At 26.9% G+C, this 20,325-nt stretch overlaps 1 protein-coding gene across 1 annotated transcript in view; it reads right to left on the bottom strand.

Moving 5' to 3' along the window:
- LOC111629818 overlaps positions 1 to 20,325 on the bottom strand; it is a 110,601-nt gene that overhangs the window by 15,851 nt on the left and 74,425 nt on the right. The window contains exons 20-21 of the mRNA XM_023373726.1: positions 16,579 to 16,629; positions 8,051 to 8,111 (exon numbers count right to left, since the gene is read on the bottom strand). Coding sequence (XP_023229494.1) covers positions 8,051 to 8,111; positions 16,579 to 16,629 — 112 coding nt within the window. The remainder of the gene's footprint in view (positions 1 to 8,050; positions 8,112 to 16,578; positions 16,630 to 20,325) is intronic.

Raw genomic sequence — 20,325 nt, 5'->3', positions numbered from 1 at the left:
AAAAAACACTGATATGAACAGAACCAAATGATATTTCTTCNTCACTGTGCGTTTAGAGTTAACCCTCCATTACAAATCTCGTAAGTACAGCGTAGAATGTTGGTAAAGCATAATAATGTGAAAAATGTATCTGTAATCTCTGTGTACAATTTAGTCTCTACGGGGTGACACTACAATGAGATCTTGCACCACCTCAAAATCTTCCTAGGGCAGCCTCTGGTTCAGCCCGTGAAAAAAGTTTTCTTTCCAATTCGGCCTGGGAGCAAAAACTGTTGACCATCCCTGCTCTAGACCTACTTTTTGAATCATGTTCAAACATTGTATTATTTGGAAGATGCCATATTTCATACTGTAATTGGAGTTTTCATTTGTTTTCTTTACAAATGTTTATTATTCACACTCATGAAGAAGGTATAAGAAACATGATTTTAGTAAATCAATTAATTGGTTGGTTGATTTAAATTTGTTTTTTACTCCAAAATCATGTAACTGCTCTTGATACTAAGAATTATAAATTTAACAAATGTTGGAATATCAGTACCGTAGTAATGTAACACAACTCGTATCTCTAAACCTTTTACCAGTGCGCGTATCATCTTAACAAACAGTATTATTTAAAAAATCACAATCTAATGAAATTACAGATCTAAAACATAATGCTCTATCCTTGCTTTACATTTATTATATAAAATATTGTCTATTTGGTATGCAGATATAACTAATAAGCACTACTGCTTTCAGAAGTATTTTCAATAAGTTTGTCATGATCATTGTTTAACAAAACATATCTGGTAAGGTAACATATATTAATTACTATAACTAATATAAATGGCAATTAACAGCAAAATAAAAATACTAAATAATCTTTAGGACAACTTCTGAAATATTGCAAAATCTACATGATAAATAACAAAGAATAATTCATTCATTTTATTTTTAAGTCTCTAACTCCATTTTACAATGCAATTTTAAATACTACTTTATGTTTTTGTATTAAATAGATGATGATAAATGACTTTCTAATTATTGATAGAAGAAAGCAATTTGATTAGACAAATTTAAAAAAAAATCATAATATCCTATTTATTATATTTAGTGTCATACTCTATTTTGGGAGAAAAATGCAAATATATTTTGTTCTTAAAGCAAATTGATCTATCAGATTATCGTGCTAATTTTAATAACTAAACAAACAGTAATTTGATTGGAGGATTAGGCTTCCATATCTCNATAAAATATAATATTTATAAATATATATGAATTAAATTATTTCAAACAATTTTCTAATGAAATATTATATTCATAAAAATTTTGAAGGTTTGCTACAATGAAAAAGATCTTCATTTTTTGATATAATTTCCATAAAAATGAATGACTTTTAGGCTGCTTTCAGATGGCTATTCTGTCATGCCACTGAATGATACCATTCAGTTACAAATACTAGCAACTCAGACATGTTGCTCAATGACACTACTCAGTTGTCCATGTGAAAGAATTTGCTGCAGGGACATGCCACTTTTCTACTGCAGCACATATTGCTGAAAAGTATGGACTCTGACAACGAAACTCTTCTCCTTCCTCTCCTCCATCATTGCTGTGGTAGACAATGATTATAGATGCACCCCAATAACATCTGAACATTTGACAGTTGAACAATACTACATAGCTGGTCATTGTTCAATTCTGATAATAAATTTATGTTTTTATTATTATTATTATTAATTTGTAAAAATTTGCCATAAATCTAGTCTGGTCTTCAAGAGTTTGAATAAAAAAATATGACAATGTGTGTTCTACACGAGACAAATTATAATAGCCAACTGGTGATCTTGGATTGGTCCAATTGCTTGAAACAGCCACCAAAAATGGTCCACATAGAAAGCTTCACACCAGTTGTAATGGGATCTGCATTTCCCTGCCACAGATGTGGATCACAAACACCCATATGAAGCATATCTTCAAAATGAAATTTAATGGAAAGATGAACAAATGTGACAGAATATAGCCAGTCTGAAAGTTGCCTTAAAATAACATTTTCACATTTAATTATGATATCAAATTTCACTACAAATCAGTAGCTTTCTCTGAGGCTATAACAATATTTAAATTAAAGATAATTTATTACAAAAAAATTTTAATTAACATAATTATGCATCTCTTATGTTTTATGAATAAAGTTCAGTTTTTATTACTCAAAATATATATATAAAGAAGTTAGTGTTCGATGTGTTGTAAATTTAGGAGGTGGTAGAGGCCAATGAGATGAGCATTTTCTTATAAAGCAACCTAAAATCAGAAACAAAAATTGGTGGAACTATTGGTGAGCCTGCAGAAAATTTGGACATGTCTGTGTGGTAGGCAACCAGGCAACTTATTCACAGCAAAATCTCACCTTTGAGACTATTTAACTGGACCACACTTTCTATCATCACATTTGACTGTGAAAATTTATAGAGACTTCTTGAAGATATCCTTCTATAATAGTGTTCTACCATGTGCTTCCAACATGATGGTTCCCTGGCTTACTTCATTCTCCTTGCATACAAGTAATTGAATGATATCTTGAGGCATTGAGTGATTAGGGGGAAATGTCTAGCTCCTTGGCCCTTTCAATCCCATGACCTTACACCTCCTGACTTCTTCCTCTAGGGATACATAAAGTATATGTTATATGGGACACTAGAGGAAACAAAGGAAGAGCTGTTCATCCACAATATTTCAACTTTGATACTATCAGAGGACAAGTACTCTCCAAGTGATTGTTGTCCTCTGATTCATCATTATACTCTGCATAACAAAGTTGGCAGTTACCACTTTAAACATTTATATTGTAAATATACAGAAAAATATCAAAAAGTTTCATTTACTGTACCATAGTACTCATTTTCCAAAATACATACACAATAACATGATGAAAGCAAAATGTAGAAGTGTGAAAAAGGTTGCTTTTTACACACACACATTCAAATTTTATGCAGGCCATAGCACAATTTTTGTTTCCAACCCTAGGTTGCTTCATATAAAATGACAACCTCATTGATCTCTACCACCCCTTAAGTTTACAGCATATCAAACATTAACACACTATATACATATACACCTTGTATACAGTATATTTGTTACATGATTTTTGTACATATATAATTATATAAAAAATATCATGACCTTTAAAAATTAATAAAACATATTCCAAAGCCAAAAACAAATTTATAATATACAACATAACTATTCATGTTTTATGAAACATGAAGTGATCAAATCTAAATTTCTCTGCAATTTATGTATTTCAATGAATGAATGAATGAATGCTAACTACATGTGTAAACTTATATATCTACACATATATAAAAATATCTACACATATATTTTTTTAATAAAAAAGAATTCATGATATCCTCTTTAAAATGCTGCAAAAAGTAATTAAGATGGCATGTATACATTCTTAATAAAGTCTCAGCAGAGGAAAAAAAACACTGATATGAACAGAACCAAATGATATTTCTTCCAAATGATTCTAAATTATTAAAATTATAATTATTAATTTAGTTGAGAGATGGCACGTAATAAACTACATGTTTTTTTACCGATTGTAAACAAGATAATTCAGATGACAGTGCACTTATTCATACTCCATAATAATAAGAGTTGAATTTTTTTTAAGCACTCAACATTGAGATCTATTCATTAGACCTGTTTTGATGATTGTTTTGTTTTCTCTTTTGGAATGCTTCCAAGAAATAAAAGCATTCAGGGATGGTTCTGTTCATATCAGTGTTTTTTTTTTTCCTGTGCTGAGGCTTGATTAAGAATGTGTACATGCCACTCTTAATTACCTTTTGCAGCATTTGAAAGAGAATATCATTCTTTTTTTTCATTAAAATATACATAGATAAGTTTACACACATGTATTTCAGTGAGTTATTGCAGAGAAATTGTTTAGATTTAATTGTTTTTCATGTTTCTTAAAACACAAGTCAACTTTGTTTACATAACAGTTTCATAAATAAACAAATACTTAACTATATATACTCTTAAAATTAAATCCAAAAATTACCATTTCAAAGGTAAATGTTTTCAGAAATTTCTGAAATCCGTCTTTAGAGTCACTGAAATCTTTATATAGAAAAGCATTTGAAAAACACCTTGTTTTAAAATTTTTTATTTTTAGAACATTTGCTGCATCAATTTGAGTATTTGACTCCTTTAATTGACTTATGACATGTTGAGTATTGAGTAGGCCTCTGTGCAGTTTGTGTACCTGCACACCCTTGTTTGCTATATTGAAAATGCCCACATCCAAGGGTCTCGACTGTACTACTTTTGATTACCTGTCTCAATTCATAGCTATTGTTAACTCTTCTGCTGTTTGTAATGATAGAAATTCCAAATCAGATATGAGTATTTGCATTTTTTTCTAGTATATTTGGATTTATCTATCTCTGGCTGTTTGGGCAAGAGCTGTTGTACTTAAAGAGTGCAATATAACAGCTTTTAGAACCTGGATATGGTAAGCCATCCAGTTTTCATCCACTAAAGAAAACTTACATAAAGAGTTCAACTAGCCGTATGTATAACAGAGAATGCATATGGCTACATGTTCTTTAAATGTTTGTGAGTGACTCAAAAAATCCAACAGTCCCCTCATTAGGTGAGTATAGTGCATGAAAAAGTATGAATATGTGCAGAGAGAGGAGACAGACTGTGAAATGCTACATCAATAACACTGTTCATCAACTGAGCAACAGACTAGACAAACATAGAAAAGATATCATGAAAGATGATGCTTCAACAACCAGAGATAGAAAAATCCAAATATACTAAAAAAAAAAAATGCAAATATTCATACCAGATTTGGAATTTCTATCATTACAAACAGCAGAAGAGTTAACAATAGCTATGAATTGAGACAGGTAATCAAAAGTAGTACAGTCGAGACCCTTGGATGTGGGCATTTTCAATATAGCAAACAAGGGTGTGCAGGTACACAAACTGCACAGAGGCCTACTCAATATTCAACATCTCATAAGTCAATTAAAGGAGACAAATACTCAAATTGATGAAGCAAATGTTCTAAAAATAAAAATTTTTAAAACAAGGTGTTTTTCAAATGCTTTTCTATATAAAGATTTCAGTGACTCTAAAGATGGATTTCAGAAATTTCTGAAAACATTTACCTTTGAAATGGTAATTTTTGGATTTAATTTTAAGAGTATATATAGTTAAGTATTTGTTTATTTATGGAGCTGTTATGTAAACAAAAAGTTGACTTGTGTTTTAAGAAACATGAAAAATAATCAAATGTAAACAATTTGATTTTATTGCCCTTCTATTTTTTATTTCATTTCAAAGTTTATATATAAATTTGATTTTCTTCAGTTCTCAAAAAACTTTCAATTTCATAGAAATTATAATTTAAATTATAAATTAAAATATATGGAAAATTTTAAAATTAAATTTTTCTAAGTAAATATTGTTTAGTACTACTAGTGGTATATATATATATATACACACACACATCTTACCACTGTAATTTTATATATATATATATATATAAAATTTATCTTAGTAAAATATGCAATTTTATATTAATGCAGTTTAACTTTGGATCATTAGTTATTTTACCAAGATTATAACTGCTAACATCTATTTAGATGTCTTAGACAATCATATATCACTTACCAATAACTGAATATTTATTGATCAAATAACAAAATCCAGCAATAGCAAACCATTTAATGGCACTGACATTTTCAGTCTTATTGAAAGACCACCTTCAGGTGCTCATTACAGCTTATAAAAAAACAGAAAAATACAATGATATAAATTAAAATGCAATTGGAACATTACAAATTTCTTAAATATTAATTAATTTAATGTTCACTGAAATGCTTGGAAAAAAAAAACATATATTCAATATATTGAACAACTTAAACATCAAAAACTGTATATTCAAAATATCAAAAAACTTTTTATTTTACTTATTTATTATTTTTTCAATATTTTGAACACACATTTCAATATTTAAGTTGTTTCATATACTAAAGATATGTTTTTTACCAAGTGTTCCGTGAACATTAATATTTAAAAATTTGTAATGCTCCAACTGTATTTTAAATTTATATAGTATTTTTCTGTTCTTTTATTAGTTGTAATGAGCACCTAAAGGATATCTTTAAATAGGATCAAAAATGTTAGTGTCATTAAATAGTTTGTGATTGCAGGATTTTTAAGGTTTTTTTCTTATTTGATATCACTTTGCTATGGCAGCACTTTGAAGATGTTCATACTTTTATGAAGACAATATTTTATATCATATTTCCTATTGTGATGGACTAATTTGGAGATATGAGTATCTGATAAGCAAAGTGGCCAGTTTAGAACAATTTTTAAAACAAATTTGAACGACCAAAAGACAAAACAAACTGGCTACTATTTTGAAGGATGAATGGATTTAGTTTTGGAAACCATATATGAAATACTAGCAAGGTTGAGGCCAAAGTTTTAAACACGAAAACGTGTACGTCAGACATTCAGCGCCTCTTTCCTGTAAGCCTAGAAGTTTGACAATAATGTTTGGATTCCACATGATTCCACTGACTATCCAAACACCATTGTCAAACTTCTAAGCTTACAGGAAAGTGGTGCTGAACGTCCGACGTACATGTTTTCGTGTTTAAAACTTTGGCCTCAACCTTGCTATTGATGACGAGATTGTACAGAAATTAGAGATGCTAATAGAGAAAACAATCGCAGTGTTCATTACTTATTTTCCAGTAAATACTATATTATTTGTAAGTTTATGAATAGCAGTGATAAGATGGTTTACTTAAAACTAATAATCATATTAAATTTTATTTCTAGACTGTTGTCAACAATGTTCCAAGCAATATGATGAAAGTATTGCAATTACATTTCTGCCAATATCAATACTGTACTAAAGTAATTGTATCAATCATTTCTTTGATATTCAATACAAGTATTGATATCGTAAATTTTTCTATTATAATATGTGTATTTGTATCACAATTTGCTAATTGCTGAGCAATATTTAGTGATAAAAATTATTTCTGATTTGTTTAAAAATTTTTCTTAACCATTACTCTTACAAATTTTTATTTTTAATATTTTTGTCCTATATCCTTCCTACATAGATTACTTAAATCTTGGACAAATTTTTTTTTACATTCTTGATCAAGTTATCCTAGAAATAACCATTGCCTGCCATCTCGAATTTACCTTTTCTTTCTTTCTTCTGTCTTTTGATGATTTGATAAATGGCATACTAAAAACTAATTTGTTAGATGAACCAATGTCAACAGTTGAAATATTTTCAACTCATAATGATTTGTGTACAATTGTAAGAAGATTGCAAACTGCCAATTCATATTCACTTCATAGCAGTTTGTATGCTAGTGAGAATTCTGATATGAATCTAGTTTTATCAGAAACTTGAAACTTAATTACAGCACTGATAATTCATGATATTACAGTTAAAAAAAAAAATAATTGAAAGATTTAGGAATATGTGCAAAGACATAGTAGTATTCCAATAAAATGTAAATTTCATTGCTGTATTGGAACAAAGAAGTGAATCACTTAGAAATGTGGCCGTCAATATTTCAAAATTTTTTTTTATAGAAATACTATTTAAATATGTCAAATCAGCACTTAAGTATTATTCTGATTTTTCTTTTTATGCAATTTCAGAATTTGATGTTTGATAGAAGTAATGTATGCATTCAAACTGATTTAATTAGTTTAAGACAAAAAAAATTTATAAAAATGTCAGTTAAAACTCATCTGATATTTTGCAATTTTTTTTCCTTTAATTAGCTAATTGAACATATAAAAATAATTTACCTTTAAGTAATGAAATTCAATAAACTTAAATTACTTGGGAAAATTTTAGATTCTGTCTAAAATAAATTATCTTAGATACTAAAAACATAAGAACTAATCAAATAAAATAATTTTTTCAATCACACTATCTCAAGCAATCAAATATATCTCCAAATATTTTCAAATTTAACAATTAAAATTTAGTATTTACCTAATTTTTCTTCGGTTGTTTCCATTTTTTCCCAACGGCTTATTACGTGAACCTGTGATAACTATTATATGATAAATTGATGAAAAGATTAGTATAGTTCAGGCAAAAAAACAAACACTGGATAAGTAAAAATTCCCAAATATAGAAGTTGATGATATAATTTTGAAATTTCAATAAACTCTAATAAATAAATTATTATATTTTACATTTCCAAAAAATTAATATCTGAAATATTTTAATCTCTTATATTTTTACTATAACTTTGATATAAATATTTAGTATTAATAATCAGCTAATAATATTATGTTATATAACAAAAATCAATAAAAATCATGAAAAAATATATTTTCATATTTTCATCTATATACATTTCAATATTTTATCGGAACAATTCTAGGTACATATTAGTTCAGTTGAACTTCTTTGTTGTATCAGATATAATTCAATAAGTATCTAGTTCAATTTCTATTACAGATATTATTTTTTGACAAAAATTAATAAGATTCAATAGATTGTATCTGATCAATGTGTAAGATTTAAGTTTGAATGAATAAACAACAGCAACAACAAAAACTAAAATAGAAATTCTCTCTAATTTAAATACTTTAAAGTCTTATACTCATTCAAAATCTCAGATGAAATTTGATAAAAGATAGATCAATAATTTAAATACTTTGATAAGCTAAATATTTACTTTGTATTCTAACAAAATATTTATTTATTAGAGTTTTCTTAACAGAATATAAAGAATAGCAGAATAATTAAAATAATGTAAATGAGAAATAATTTACAAGAAATAAATTATTACACAGTAATATGAAAATTATGTTTATAAATAAACTAATATGATTATTGTAAGAATATAATTTTATTATTTAAAATAGAATATCATACTTTAATTGTAAATACTTTTAATTTACATAATATAAAAATTTATTTTCAAGTAATAATTTTTAATACTATATCATTAATTTATCTCTCAATGATAATATGCCTATTTCAGAAATAAATTACATCAAATATTTTAAAAATTCTAATGATTTCAAATCATTCACATTTATATAGGGATAATCATTTTTTTGAATATTAGATGCATAGACTGTTTAAACTTCTAATGATAAAAAAATAATAAATTTAAACATTACTACAATAAGTTTTAAATTTAAATTCATTATTATTATGATATTGTCATTTTTAACTACAAAACTATCTTACTGTTTACCTAAATTATTAGGGAGAAAGAGAGAAATTTTCTGTATGATCTTAAGCATTATTGGCTTTATCATCTAGCTATCCATTTAGCCACAAATGAATCTCTTTCAAGATGGTAAAAGAAAGAGAGAATCATACAACAATGGAAAATATCTATTTATTTTACTTAGTAGAATCAAAAATAAACTAAACTTTTAATGGCTGTAATTACAACTGTATGTGTATTTGAACATTTTCTTAGACACATCAGTACTTGTTTAATATGCAATAGAAGCCTCTATTCAGATCAATTACAACAAAAAACAGTGAAGTATTGACGTATGTAGCAGCCCAACAATATGTATCAATATATCTTATATTGATAAATATCAGACTTTTATACTTTCAATATTATCATACATCAGTAATAACAATTATTGATATTTATTTTAAAAACTTAAAAGTAATGTGTTCACATTTGCAGACTATAAAAAATAAGAGTAAATGCAATAGCAAATTTGAAATTTAAATTATTTCTAATTATATTACTTTAATGAATTATATTAAGAACAATCTTCTATACTTTTCCAGCAGTAAAATGTTTAATTTAAGAAATACAAATGTTTTTGGCCTTGTTTTTGAGCCAGCCAATGCATTTCTGATATTAAACGTTTTACTGTTGGAAAAGTGTGGATGATTGTCGTCAATTCAATTCATTGAAATAACAAATCCTTAAAAATATATTGTAATAAGTTAAAAGTATTGAAATAAAAAAAATTTTCCTGTAATGTTATCATTATTATGGGAAACAAAATTCCTTAATTTGAAGGAATTTGAAATGTACTTTCATGGAAAATTTATTCAGTCAATCTGGAAACCATTATGTAATCTGGCACAATATTTAAAACAGCATCAGTATTAAAGTCAAGTATGATATGGCAGCTTTATCAAAAGAAAATTTAGTAATTATTTGTAACCTCTGCTGAAAATCTGAAAGTTTCTGGAAGTAATAAATGACATTACATTAAGACTGATCATGACATAAACTCAAAAAGCATATTTTTTTAACAGGTGATGAAGAATTTTGGAACACATTTTGAATAAAAATATTTATTATTGCAGACCGTATTACTTTAATTTAGTAATAATTAAATCATAAAAACAGGACATTCAAACAAGTATTGTTTATAGCTATGCTATTAGGTAAATAATTTGATGATAAATGTTAACCGAGTTAAAATTTTTTTAGATTAAAGTTTAATAGTTACTTCATAGTGCAATATTTTAATTATATATTGATATATTAATAAGGGAGTTAGTCAAATATATAGATATTCTGCTTATCAAATGATTATCTGAAGTACAAATTAATTGAAGATAAGCATCTAAGTGAATTTATAAGTGATAATTATCAATTAAGATTATGATTTTATCTACAATGCCCACAATACATAAGCAATAAAAAAAAATTTAATGCATTTATTTTATTTTTTGTTTTTTTTTTGCTATAATGAGTTGATAAAATATAATTGTGGACTAAAGTGTAATAAACCTGTTAATGAAAACCAAGTAATAAACTGTCATCTTTAATAATCTTTGTAATATTCAACTCCACAAAAATGAACTTAATTATAATAAATATAAAAAAGTGCATGACTCAATCCTTCACTTACATTAAACATTTTTTGAGACAAAATCTGTCTCATCTTTATATTGTTTAAGATTATAGATGTAAACATTTTTAATCTTAAAAATAGTATATTTAAATGGAGAATAAAAGTGAACATTATCTGCCTTTAAACATTCAAATCAGGTAAAAAGTTTTAAAGGATTTCAATAATAACATAAATACAAAAAATAATAATGAATGCACAAAATGACATGTGACTGAGTGTGGCTCTTACCATCATCAAAACACCACAATCTGATACACATCTGTATAATATGTTAGATATCTGTATAATGTATTTATTATTCTTAATTTATATTTTGCAATTTTTTATATTGCATTACTTTATAATTTTATGCATTCATCATTATTTTTTGTATTTAAATTGTCTTTGAAATACTTTGAAACTTATGTCATGATTTAAATGTTTAAAGCATCTGTCATGAAAAAATGTTTAATCTAAATAAAGGATTGACTCCCTACATAAAAGATTTTAGCATACATTTTAATTTTTAATAATATTAATAATCTAAAATTAATAATATATTTCTTGATGACAAAGTCATAAGAAGGTTTTTGAAGTATTTTCTTTATAAGAAAAAAGTACTTGATGTCCATAATTAAAGAGGAGGGGTTTAGAGCTCTGTAGAAAGAATCTACTGGATAAAGCTGAACCAAAATTTGATTTATATATTGTCCCAAGTATGCAGTTTCAATTTTTGGAAGAAATTTTACTCCAAATTTTGGCTGCTAGGTAAAATTTGGTGCTGATATCCTCATATTAATGTGCATATTACATATGTTTACTAACAAACTTCAAGTATGAAAGAAGTTGCAAAAAGCTATTCACAGTTCTTCAACAAGTAAACAATCATGATGTGTATTACTTGTTAAATTCTTCTATCAACAAAAGCAGCAATACCAGATTGCCCTTAAAGAATTTCAGCACTTAAAAGGTTTTCAACGAGGTCCTCTAACTGTTGGGAATTCTAGAAAATGATTTCGAGTTTTCAGGATATTGGAACTTTTGCTATGAAACCAGAATGTAGTTGCAAAACCAATTGGACACCTGAAAAGATATTGCTACTGTAGTAGTGGAACACAGAATGGAAAATTCTCACAGTAACAGTAGTGCAGTAGCAAATTTATTAGAAAACATGCAATATGACATTAAGACAGTGGCACCAAATTTTGTCCTAGTGGCTGAATATTAAAGTTAATTTTTTTCCAAAAATTGAAACCACACACTCAAGAAAGTAAATAAACCAAATTTGGTTTGAATTTGCTTAATAGTTCTTCCTACAGAGAGCACTGAACACTTACTCTTTAATTATGATCACCTTGAACATTGGATTTTTTTCTATAAAGTAATTTCCATTCAGTGAATCTTTCAACATGTACTGTATATATATCGGCATTCAAAATCTAAATACTTTTGAACCCTTTCCTGATGCTGAAGGCTGATTTATTCAATATGATTACTGCCAACATTTTGTCACACACAAAACATGTCAACACTTCAGATATTTACACAATATGTTGGAATATGACTTGACAGTCATTCTGAACATGCGCAACAGCATTTATTTCTCTTGAGAGTAGTAAGAACACATCTAACACAATTTTAATCTCATCATTGACAAGTTTGACAATGTTACAACAAGTGAAAAATCTGACAGATTACATTTTCTGCAATACATTGGTGACCTCGTTGTAAAGGTCTCAAGTTTGTTCAAATTAAGAAAATCTGTGCATATTGTGGTTTTGAGTGATAAAATGTTAGTAGTAGTTGTGTTGTGTAAACCAGCCTTAATAAAGATGATACAGAAAATCCAAGTCAGGATGAATAACATCAGAATTCAGCAATTCAACAGATAAAAGATCTTGATATAATATATTCCTAGTATTCAATAAGTTTTTTAATATTATCAATATTTATAATTAATTAGAAATGNTATATATTTTTTTTTTTTTTGTTCTTCAAAAAATTTGTTACTAATTCCATACAAATGATTATGTAAATTTGAAAATATTATTCACTTCCCAAATATTAAATAATTACTGTAATTTTGTACATATTACCCACAGGTTATCTCTGTTCAAAAGCAAATTTCAAAGCAGGCATATATTACATGACATGCAGGTTATCTCTTAATTTTAACTTGAAGTTATAAAAATGATCCAGCAACTTTCTCTTTGTATTTGCAACATATCAAGTGTTTTTAAAATGTGTGAAAATGCTTTGCACACTGCATCACAATTTTTTCCAAAAACACAAATTCTCACAAAACTATTTTATAAACGGACTAGATTTTAGTGTATTTTAATTTTTTACAGTGAAGAGTTAAGTGATCAACTCTCAAACCCATATCATTAAGTATTGTAGAATATGAATGCAATTTTCTTAATAAAAGCAATATCAATGATAAATAATAGGAATTATTTTATTTACCACTTATTTACACAATATCTGGTAATGCAGTCATTCTTGCCAAAAGCCAAACCAGCTGTGTTACCTCCTTCAATTCATCTTGACCTCAGGTGGCACTTCAAATATCAAGTATACCATAGTTATTACTAATATTAAAGTATTTTTCTATTTAATTTTCTCAACGTTATTTTAGCATTTACTATTATTTATTTATTTTATTAATAATTATTTGATAAGTAAAACAGAAATGAAGTGAAACAATCAAAACATTTTTCTGTTTGATAGATTTTTTTATTTTCAATACAATACAGTTTAGGAGGTTTTCTTCTCAAATATTAAATTTTTTCTATTTCACTTATTGATAATTGACAAGACTATGTCTTCTTTATAAAATCATACTGCCTGCTATGTCACCAGCTTAGAGGTATGAAGGAGTACATGTCAGGAGTTGCAATTTGGCACATAGTATTAAGGGCCAAAATCATGTGTGCATAAAAAAACCAGACTTGTAGGTACTCAGAGGACTGAGAACTGAGTCAAAATAAAATTCAAAATGGCAATACTCTCTTACAAACAGGCAGTAGTGTGAGATTTGAGCATGTGTTGGTGGTTGGAAAGTTGAAAATGCAAACAGTGCAAAATCAAATTTTGACAAACACATGTGTTGGGAAGTTTGAAATGAAAAATCAAATCTTTGAAAAAAAAACCCATTTACCTGTCCGTGTTATTCCTGACATATCTCTGGTCGTCACATGCTGACCTTGACTGGTTGACCCAAGATATCTCGTTTCATCATCGGAATGTTTTTGAAAGTAGATGGCACTAGTCTTTATAATTTTATATTAAAACTAACTTCCGAAATATAATTTGTTTTCTTTTTACATTTATTTATATATATATATTGTTTGTGCAAAATAAGAAAATAATTTCGGACAATACAATAACCAGGATTATTTTTTTTCAAAAATGGGAAATTTTCATTAGGCATCAACAAAAATTCAACCCAAGGCAACACCGAATTAATTTCACCGAAAATGCCTTGTGGAAGTGGCCGGCGAAGTTTGAAAGATCACGCTCAAAACCAATGATACCAAAGAAGATTGGAGAATGAGAACGTGATCGGCATTGAGCGTCAAAGTGATCCCGCTTAGTAGTGAGTCTCCGAGACAGTCTTGTTGTATCTATAGTGAACTTGTAATGTAAATAAAACAAAAAAAATAAGAAGGAGAAAAAACAGAATGTTTGAGATAATAATCTCAAACATTCTGTTTTTTACCATCTAAACTGCATACCAACATCAAGGGTGTATCCAGAAAAGGTGCTTATGGGACTGCAGCACTCCCTTGATACCAAAGTAATTAGTTTAGTTGCTTTAAAATTAAAAATATAACAATGTGCATCATATGCAAATAATAAATATAACAATGTGCATCATATGGCTTCAATTAGGTAAGATTAAATGACTAAAATAATTCTAAGCTAACTGAATAACATTTTCTGAAAAATGACAGAGGTCACATGCCTTGGTCCCTGAATTTGACTTGAGCAGCATCCATATTCTCAAAATCTTGGATATACCACTGACTAGTGTGTTTGGATGTATGGGATATATAAAGGAGCAAAGTTAGGCAAAGATGGTTAATCTATTTTAGCATTTTTATAGGATATATCCCCATGCAGGTTATGTGTCACCACAGGTTATCCATACAAAATTACAGTAAAACCTTTTTTTAGCATTTAAACATGCAACATTATATGTAGTATCATTTTATTCTAAAAAATAATAATTAGTTTACAAATAATCACATTATAATCTGAGATTATGTTGTAATGATAGATTATAAGTAATAGTAAATATTTTCATTTTTGTGTAAAATGTTTTCTTTCACTTAATTCACTTGATTAATGCATATATGTTTAATTTTCTTTCACTTAATTTTCATTCCTAAACATATAAGCATTAATCAATTCACAAATATATATCATCAGTATAATTAATAATTAACATCAGAAATATGTATACTAATACAAAGAGTTACATTCTCTGTAAACTGGACTGTTCTGTAACAATGAATACACCACAAAAACCTAAGTTCCATCCATTAATGTAAATAAAGGAATCACAAATGTTTTGACCTCTTCCTGAGATCTGCTTTCCTTTATTATATGTAACTGAATGAAGCTTGGGTTTTTTTTGTGGCGTGTTCAGTGCATATTAATATTTTCTCAAATTTGAATACAGAAAAATTTATTGCCATTTGAAAAGAATAACTCAATTACTCCATTCACATAAGCTTAAATCACCATCAAAGTACATAAATTTTTCAGAACCTTATTCTCATTTTCAATACATTAAAAATGAGAATAAGATTCTGTTATAAATAAAAATCTATATTATTTAATGATAATTTAAAGTTATGCATTCAAACAGAAAGATAAAAATGAATACAAGAATCCATATATTAGTAATGTAAAAAAAAAAAAAGAATATTTAATAATTTATCGTCTTTAAAACCAGAGATTTGAACTGAAAGATTAAATGTAATCACTAAATACTAAGTTTTTTTTATAACTAAGAAAATTCTTGGTCTGTATTAAAATTAAATAAAGCTACAGTTGCTAATTAAAGCAACAGATTCATATAAAGTACAGTATATGCATCTATTACATCATCATTAACACATCTCTTATGATAAGAAGTAAGACAATCATTCATCACATCAAAAAATTTTTAATTTAATTTCATATACATTTTAATTAAAATTTAAGAGAGATTTTTAAAATTTGTAGTAATAATAACTAGAATTTTAAAAAATATATTTAAAAAGATATGCAAAATTTATTGCATCATCATGCTTAATTAATTAAATAATTTATATTTGTTTCAGATTTATTTATTGACATGATATTAATGATTATATAAAATAAAAAGTAATAAATTCTTCTCATATATTTTAAATAATTTTTATAAAATGCAAGAACTGCAACTTACTTGAAGAGTTTTATAAACGTAAAAATTATTGATATATAGAAAAAAAATGTTCATTTTATTTTATACCAGTAATCTAGGTAACATATTTTACTTAAAATTATTAATTAATGTATAATTGATTAAAATTAATTATGTAAGAAAAAAAAATTGTAAAAATGATGCAATAAATCTTTCCATTTTTATTAAAAAAAAACCTCAATTTAAGTGATAAAATAGTTAAAAATAAAAAATAAACACTAATTTACTTTTGTATTTTCAGCACATTCCATGCCTTCTTCAGAAATAGTGTGGCAAATCTGTTAGACAAAACATATTACTGCAATTCTTTAATGTTTTGCCTAATGGAATTACTCTTATTATTTCTTAAGATAGCATTAAATGTTTCAAAATTAAAATATATTATAATTTTTATGAATTTAAGACCTTGCCTACTTGCAATTTTCAAAAATTATAATAATTCAGATAAAATTTGCACAAAAGTAACTAGTGTAATTTTATTAAGTTCATTTCAATTTGTTCAAATCAGATATAAAATGACAAATGATACAATAATTTTATATTTTAATATATATAATTTTATTATGTTCATAGGAATAGCTATTAGATGATAAATATTGGAATATTTTAAAAACTTGTGGAAGAAGTTACTGAACTTGCAAAATTATCAGAAGACATAATTTAGTTAAAAAATAAAGTTTAATTATCAACATTTAACCAACCTTATGAAGATTACTAAATAAATACTAAAATTTCTTGATTAAATTAGTTACTATGAAAAGAAATTTAATTAAAAATTAAAAGACAATGAATACTGGAGACATACTGGAGAGAGGAAAGAAAACACAAAATGCATTTATGGCAAGATATATGACAGTGAAACTGTGAAGTAAAATTGATTATTTGCAAAACAAGCATTGACTATTTGTCATTTGTTCTAAAAAGAGAATTCAACAAATCAAAGAAAGACAATACAGTTCCAGCAAAGTAGACAGATTACTGGTAATGACATAAATAAATGATCCAGATAAAGTTGTCGTTTTATCAATTTCAATCAAGACAAATATCTATAACAAAATGGCTTTAATAATCAAAGAAGTCAAATAAATTTAAGTTTAAGGCCCTGTACACACTAGGCGTTTTTCAACGAGCGTTTAGCGGAGCGTGCACACTGGCTCGGCTTGGAAATGGATGTGGAAGTGTGTGGCTCCTCTATCGTCGTTATAAAAGACGACGGCAGAGGCAAAGAGAATTTTGGGTGCACCCAATATTACGAGATAGACTGACGCATGAAATGTTTGCGACGTTGTATCCAAAACTAAGACAAAATAAATTCAAGTTTTTTAATTCTTTTAAAATATCTATAAAATCCTTTGACGATGGTTGGTGTCTTTTAGATATCATCAATAAATAGATCAGTATCGAAATGATCGTTTTCCATTTCAGCACATATATCTCAAAGCGCTCGGCTGACGCCCGCAAAACGCGCGATCGCATGTACGGTAACATGGCAGCACATATATCTCAAAGCGCCCGTAAAGCGCTCGCAAAACGCGCGTTTTAACAAAAATCTATAAGCGCTCGCAAAACGCGCGTTTAACGCGCGCTTGGCTTTTGAGTGTGTACGGCTACATAGAACTCTTGGTTCTTTTAAACGCACGTTAAACGCGCGTTTAAAAGCGCGCGTTGAAAAACGCCTAGTGTGTACAGGGTCTAATCTCATCCCCAATACTTGCAATAAAGATTTAAAAATGGGTTTCTTTTCTAGGTTCAATGTTTTTACTAGAAAGAACATTGCAAACATTTGAAAAATACAAAATCTTGAAACTTTTGAATATGATGCAGAAACAAATATTTTAATATTATTATTTCTGTATATTTAAACAAAATATTTAAATTACTCAGTGTGGTTCATAAGTTCTAGAACAGTAGAGTTGTGATGTATCAGCTAATGTGCTAATTAAGAAATATCAACTATTGTCTGTTCACTTGCAGTATGTTGCTAGCATACATTCAGAAACTTGCTAATTGTAACATATAATATAAACTATGTTTTTTGTTGTTGTAGTTTGAATTTGAAAAGTGAACAGAGAATTGTGTTTAAATTTTGTTTTATATTTTCTGTTACAAAAACCCTAAAAATGATACAAAAGGCATACAGTAATGAGGCTCTAAACCAGTCTAATATTCCAGACCAAAGAAAGTGAAATTCCAAAAGTTGTGTATCAAAATTATGATTTTTTTTTACTCACAAGACATAGTTTAAAGAATTTGTACCAGAAGGAAGAAAGGTAGAAAAGTAAATGCAAAGTTTTATAAAGTAGTACTGGATCATCTTCCGAAATCCATTCAGTGTGTTCATCCTGTCAGCATTTTAGTCCCAAGATTTTTCCTGCTGCAGATAATACATCCACTTACAAAGCTACAAGCATGTGTCAACTTTTGACACACAAAAAAAAAAAAAAAAAAAAAATCCCTACTCATAATCACCTCCTTACCAGATTTGCCCTTTTTACTATTTCTCAAGTTAAAATTGAATCTTAATGGAGAACAATTTGCAAACAATCTCATCATTCAAAAAAGCTGTGACCAATGAATTAGAGACAATTAGGAAAAATAAATTTTCTGTGGCTCCCCAGAAACTGTACCACCACTCTAAAGCTATATGCTAGTGGATTGTACTTTGAATAAAAAAAATACATATTGCCTTTCTATCATAAGTTTTTTATAATTCCTGTCCTAAAATTTATAGACCACACTATGTATAGGTTTACATTATTGCCTGTTATAATCAAAGAATGTTAACACATTTCTTCAATAGGTAATTTGGTTTTTTTATTTGCAAAGCAACCTATATCCAGAATTTAACATCTAAGTTTGGTGTTTATATTCACAAATCTTTTAGTAATCTTATGATCAAGATTATTAATTATTTGATTCTTCTAGAATTCACATTTTTATTTCATATGCATAAATAAAAATTGATAAAATATGTGCAGTTCCTAAGTATTATATATGCACACCCCATCTATGTTTAGTGCTACTGTGTATGATCATGAAATATAATGTAGAAGATCTGAGATTTTTCTTAGTTTGTGAACTCTTGGATGTACAATGTTATATCATTGTTCTCCAAGAAAGCTATTTTTTACATACATTTTTTCCAATTTACTGCAAATAAAGCAGTTTGAATAATTTTGAGCAGTTTTAATAATTTTAAATAATTTCAGAATAAAATTACTTTAAACATTTTGTACTACATTCAATAGCCTATTTAATGATTCTTAATTTAAAAAAAAAAATTTAAGTTCAAGGAATTACATGAAAAATATAATTAAGTAATTTATGATGATAATTTTTCAAAGAATCTGTAATTTTGTCTTAACATACGATTAAGTATTTCTCAATATACAACATATTAAAATTATTGTATCATCTGTCGTATTGCAATTTTATTAATAATAAATAAATAAAAATAGTATTATTATTCAATATTTTCATTAATTTAAAATATCATAAGAAATTGCTGATTGTAAACTTAAACTTATCTTCTACAAAAAATGAAATCGAACATGGAATTCTAATTAAATTTATTACACTGTATATTTTTAAAAAATTTTTTAATGATATAAAATGAATAAAAATATACCATAAGTGTAATAAATTATAGAGATCCATATTTGCCAATTGTTAACGGTTATATTATCCAGATGAAACTGTAGGAGTTTTTCATTATTTTTGTTTCTAATCTGTTAATATACTCCTTATGAATTATTTTGGTAAACTTTATTACTTAATAAATAAATAAAAATCTGAGAAAAAATTTAATAAAATAAACATTTCTTTCAATAAATTTTCTAATTGGAAATATTCTCTATGGAATTTATGTAATATCTACACGGATTTGTTACTTCTTTCATTCACTTTCACAATAACTTAAATATTTTATGATATTATTTTTGATGTTAAAAGTAATATGATTATGTTACAAATTA

This window comes from Centruroides sculpturatus, unplaced genomic scaffold (assembly GCF_000671375.1).
Source record: "Centruroides sculpturatus isolate CEXI.00-Female unplaced genomic scaffold, Cexi_2.0 scaffold600, whole genome shotgun sequence".
NCBI classification, from domain to species: domain Eukaryota; kingdom Metazoa; phylum Arthropoda; class Arachnida; order Scorpiones; family Buthidae; genus Centruroides; species Centruroides sculpturatus.
Note: the sequence above shows the minus strand (reverse complement) of the source record. Positions and strands in the feature narration are given on the sequence as shown.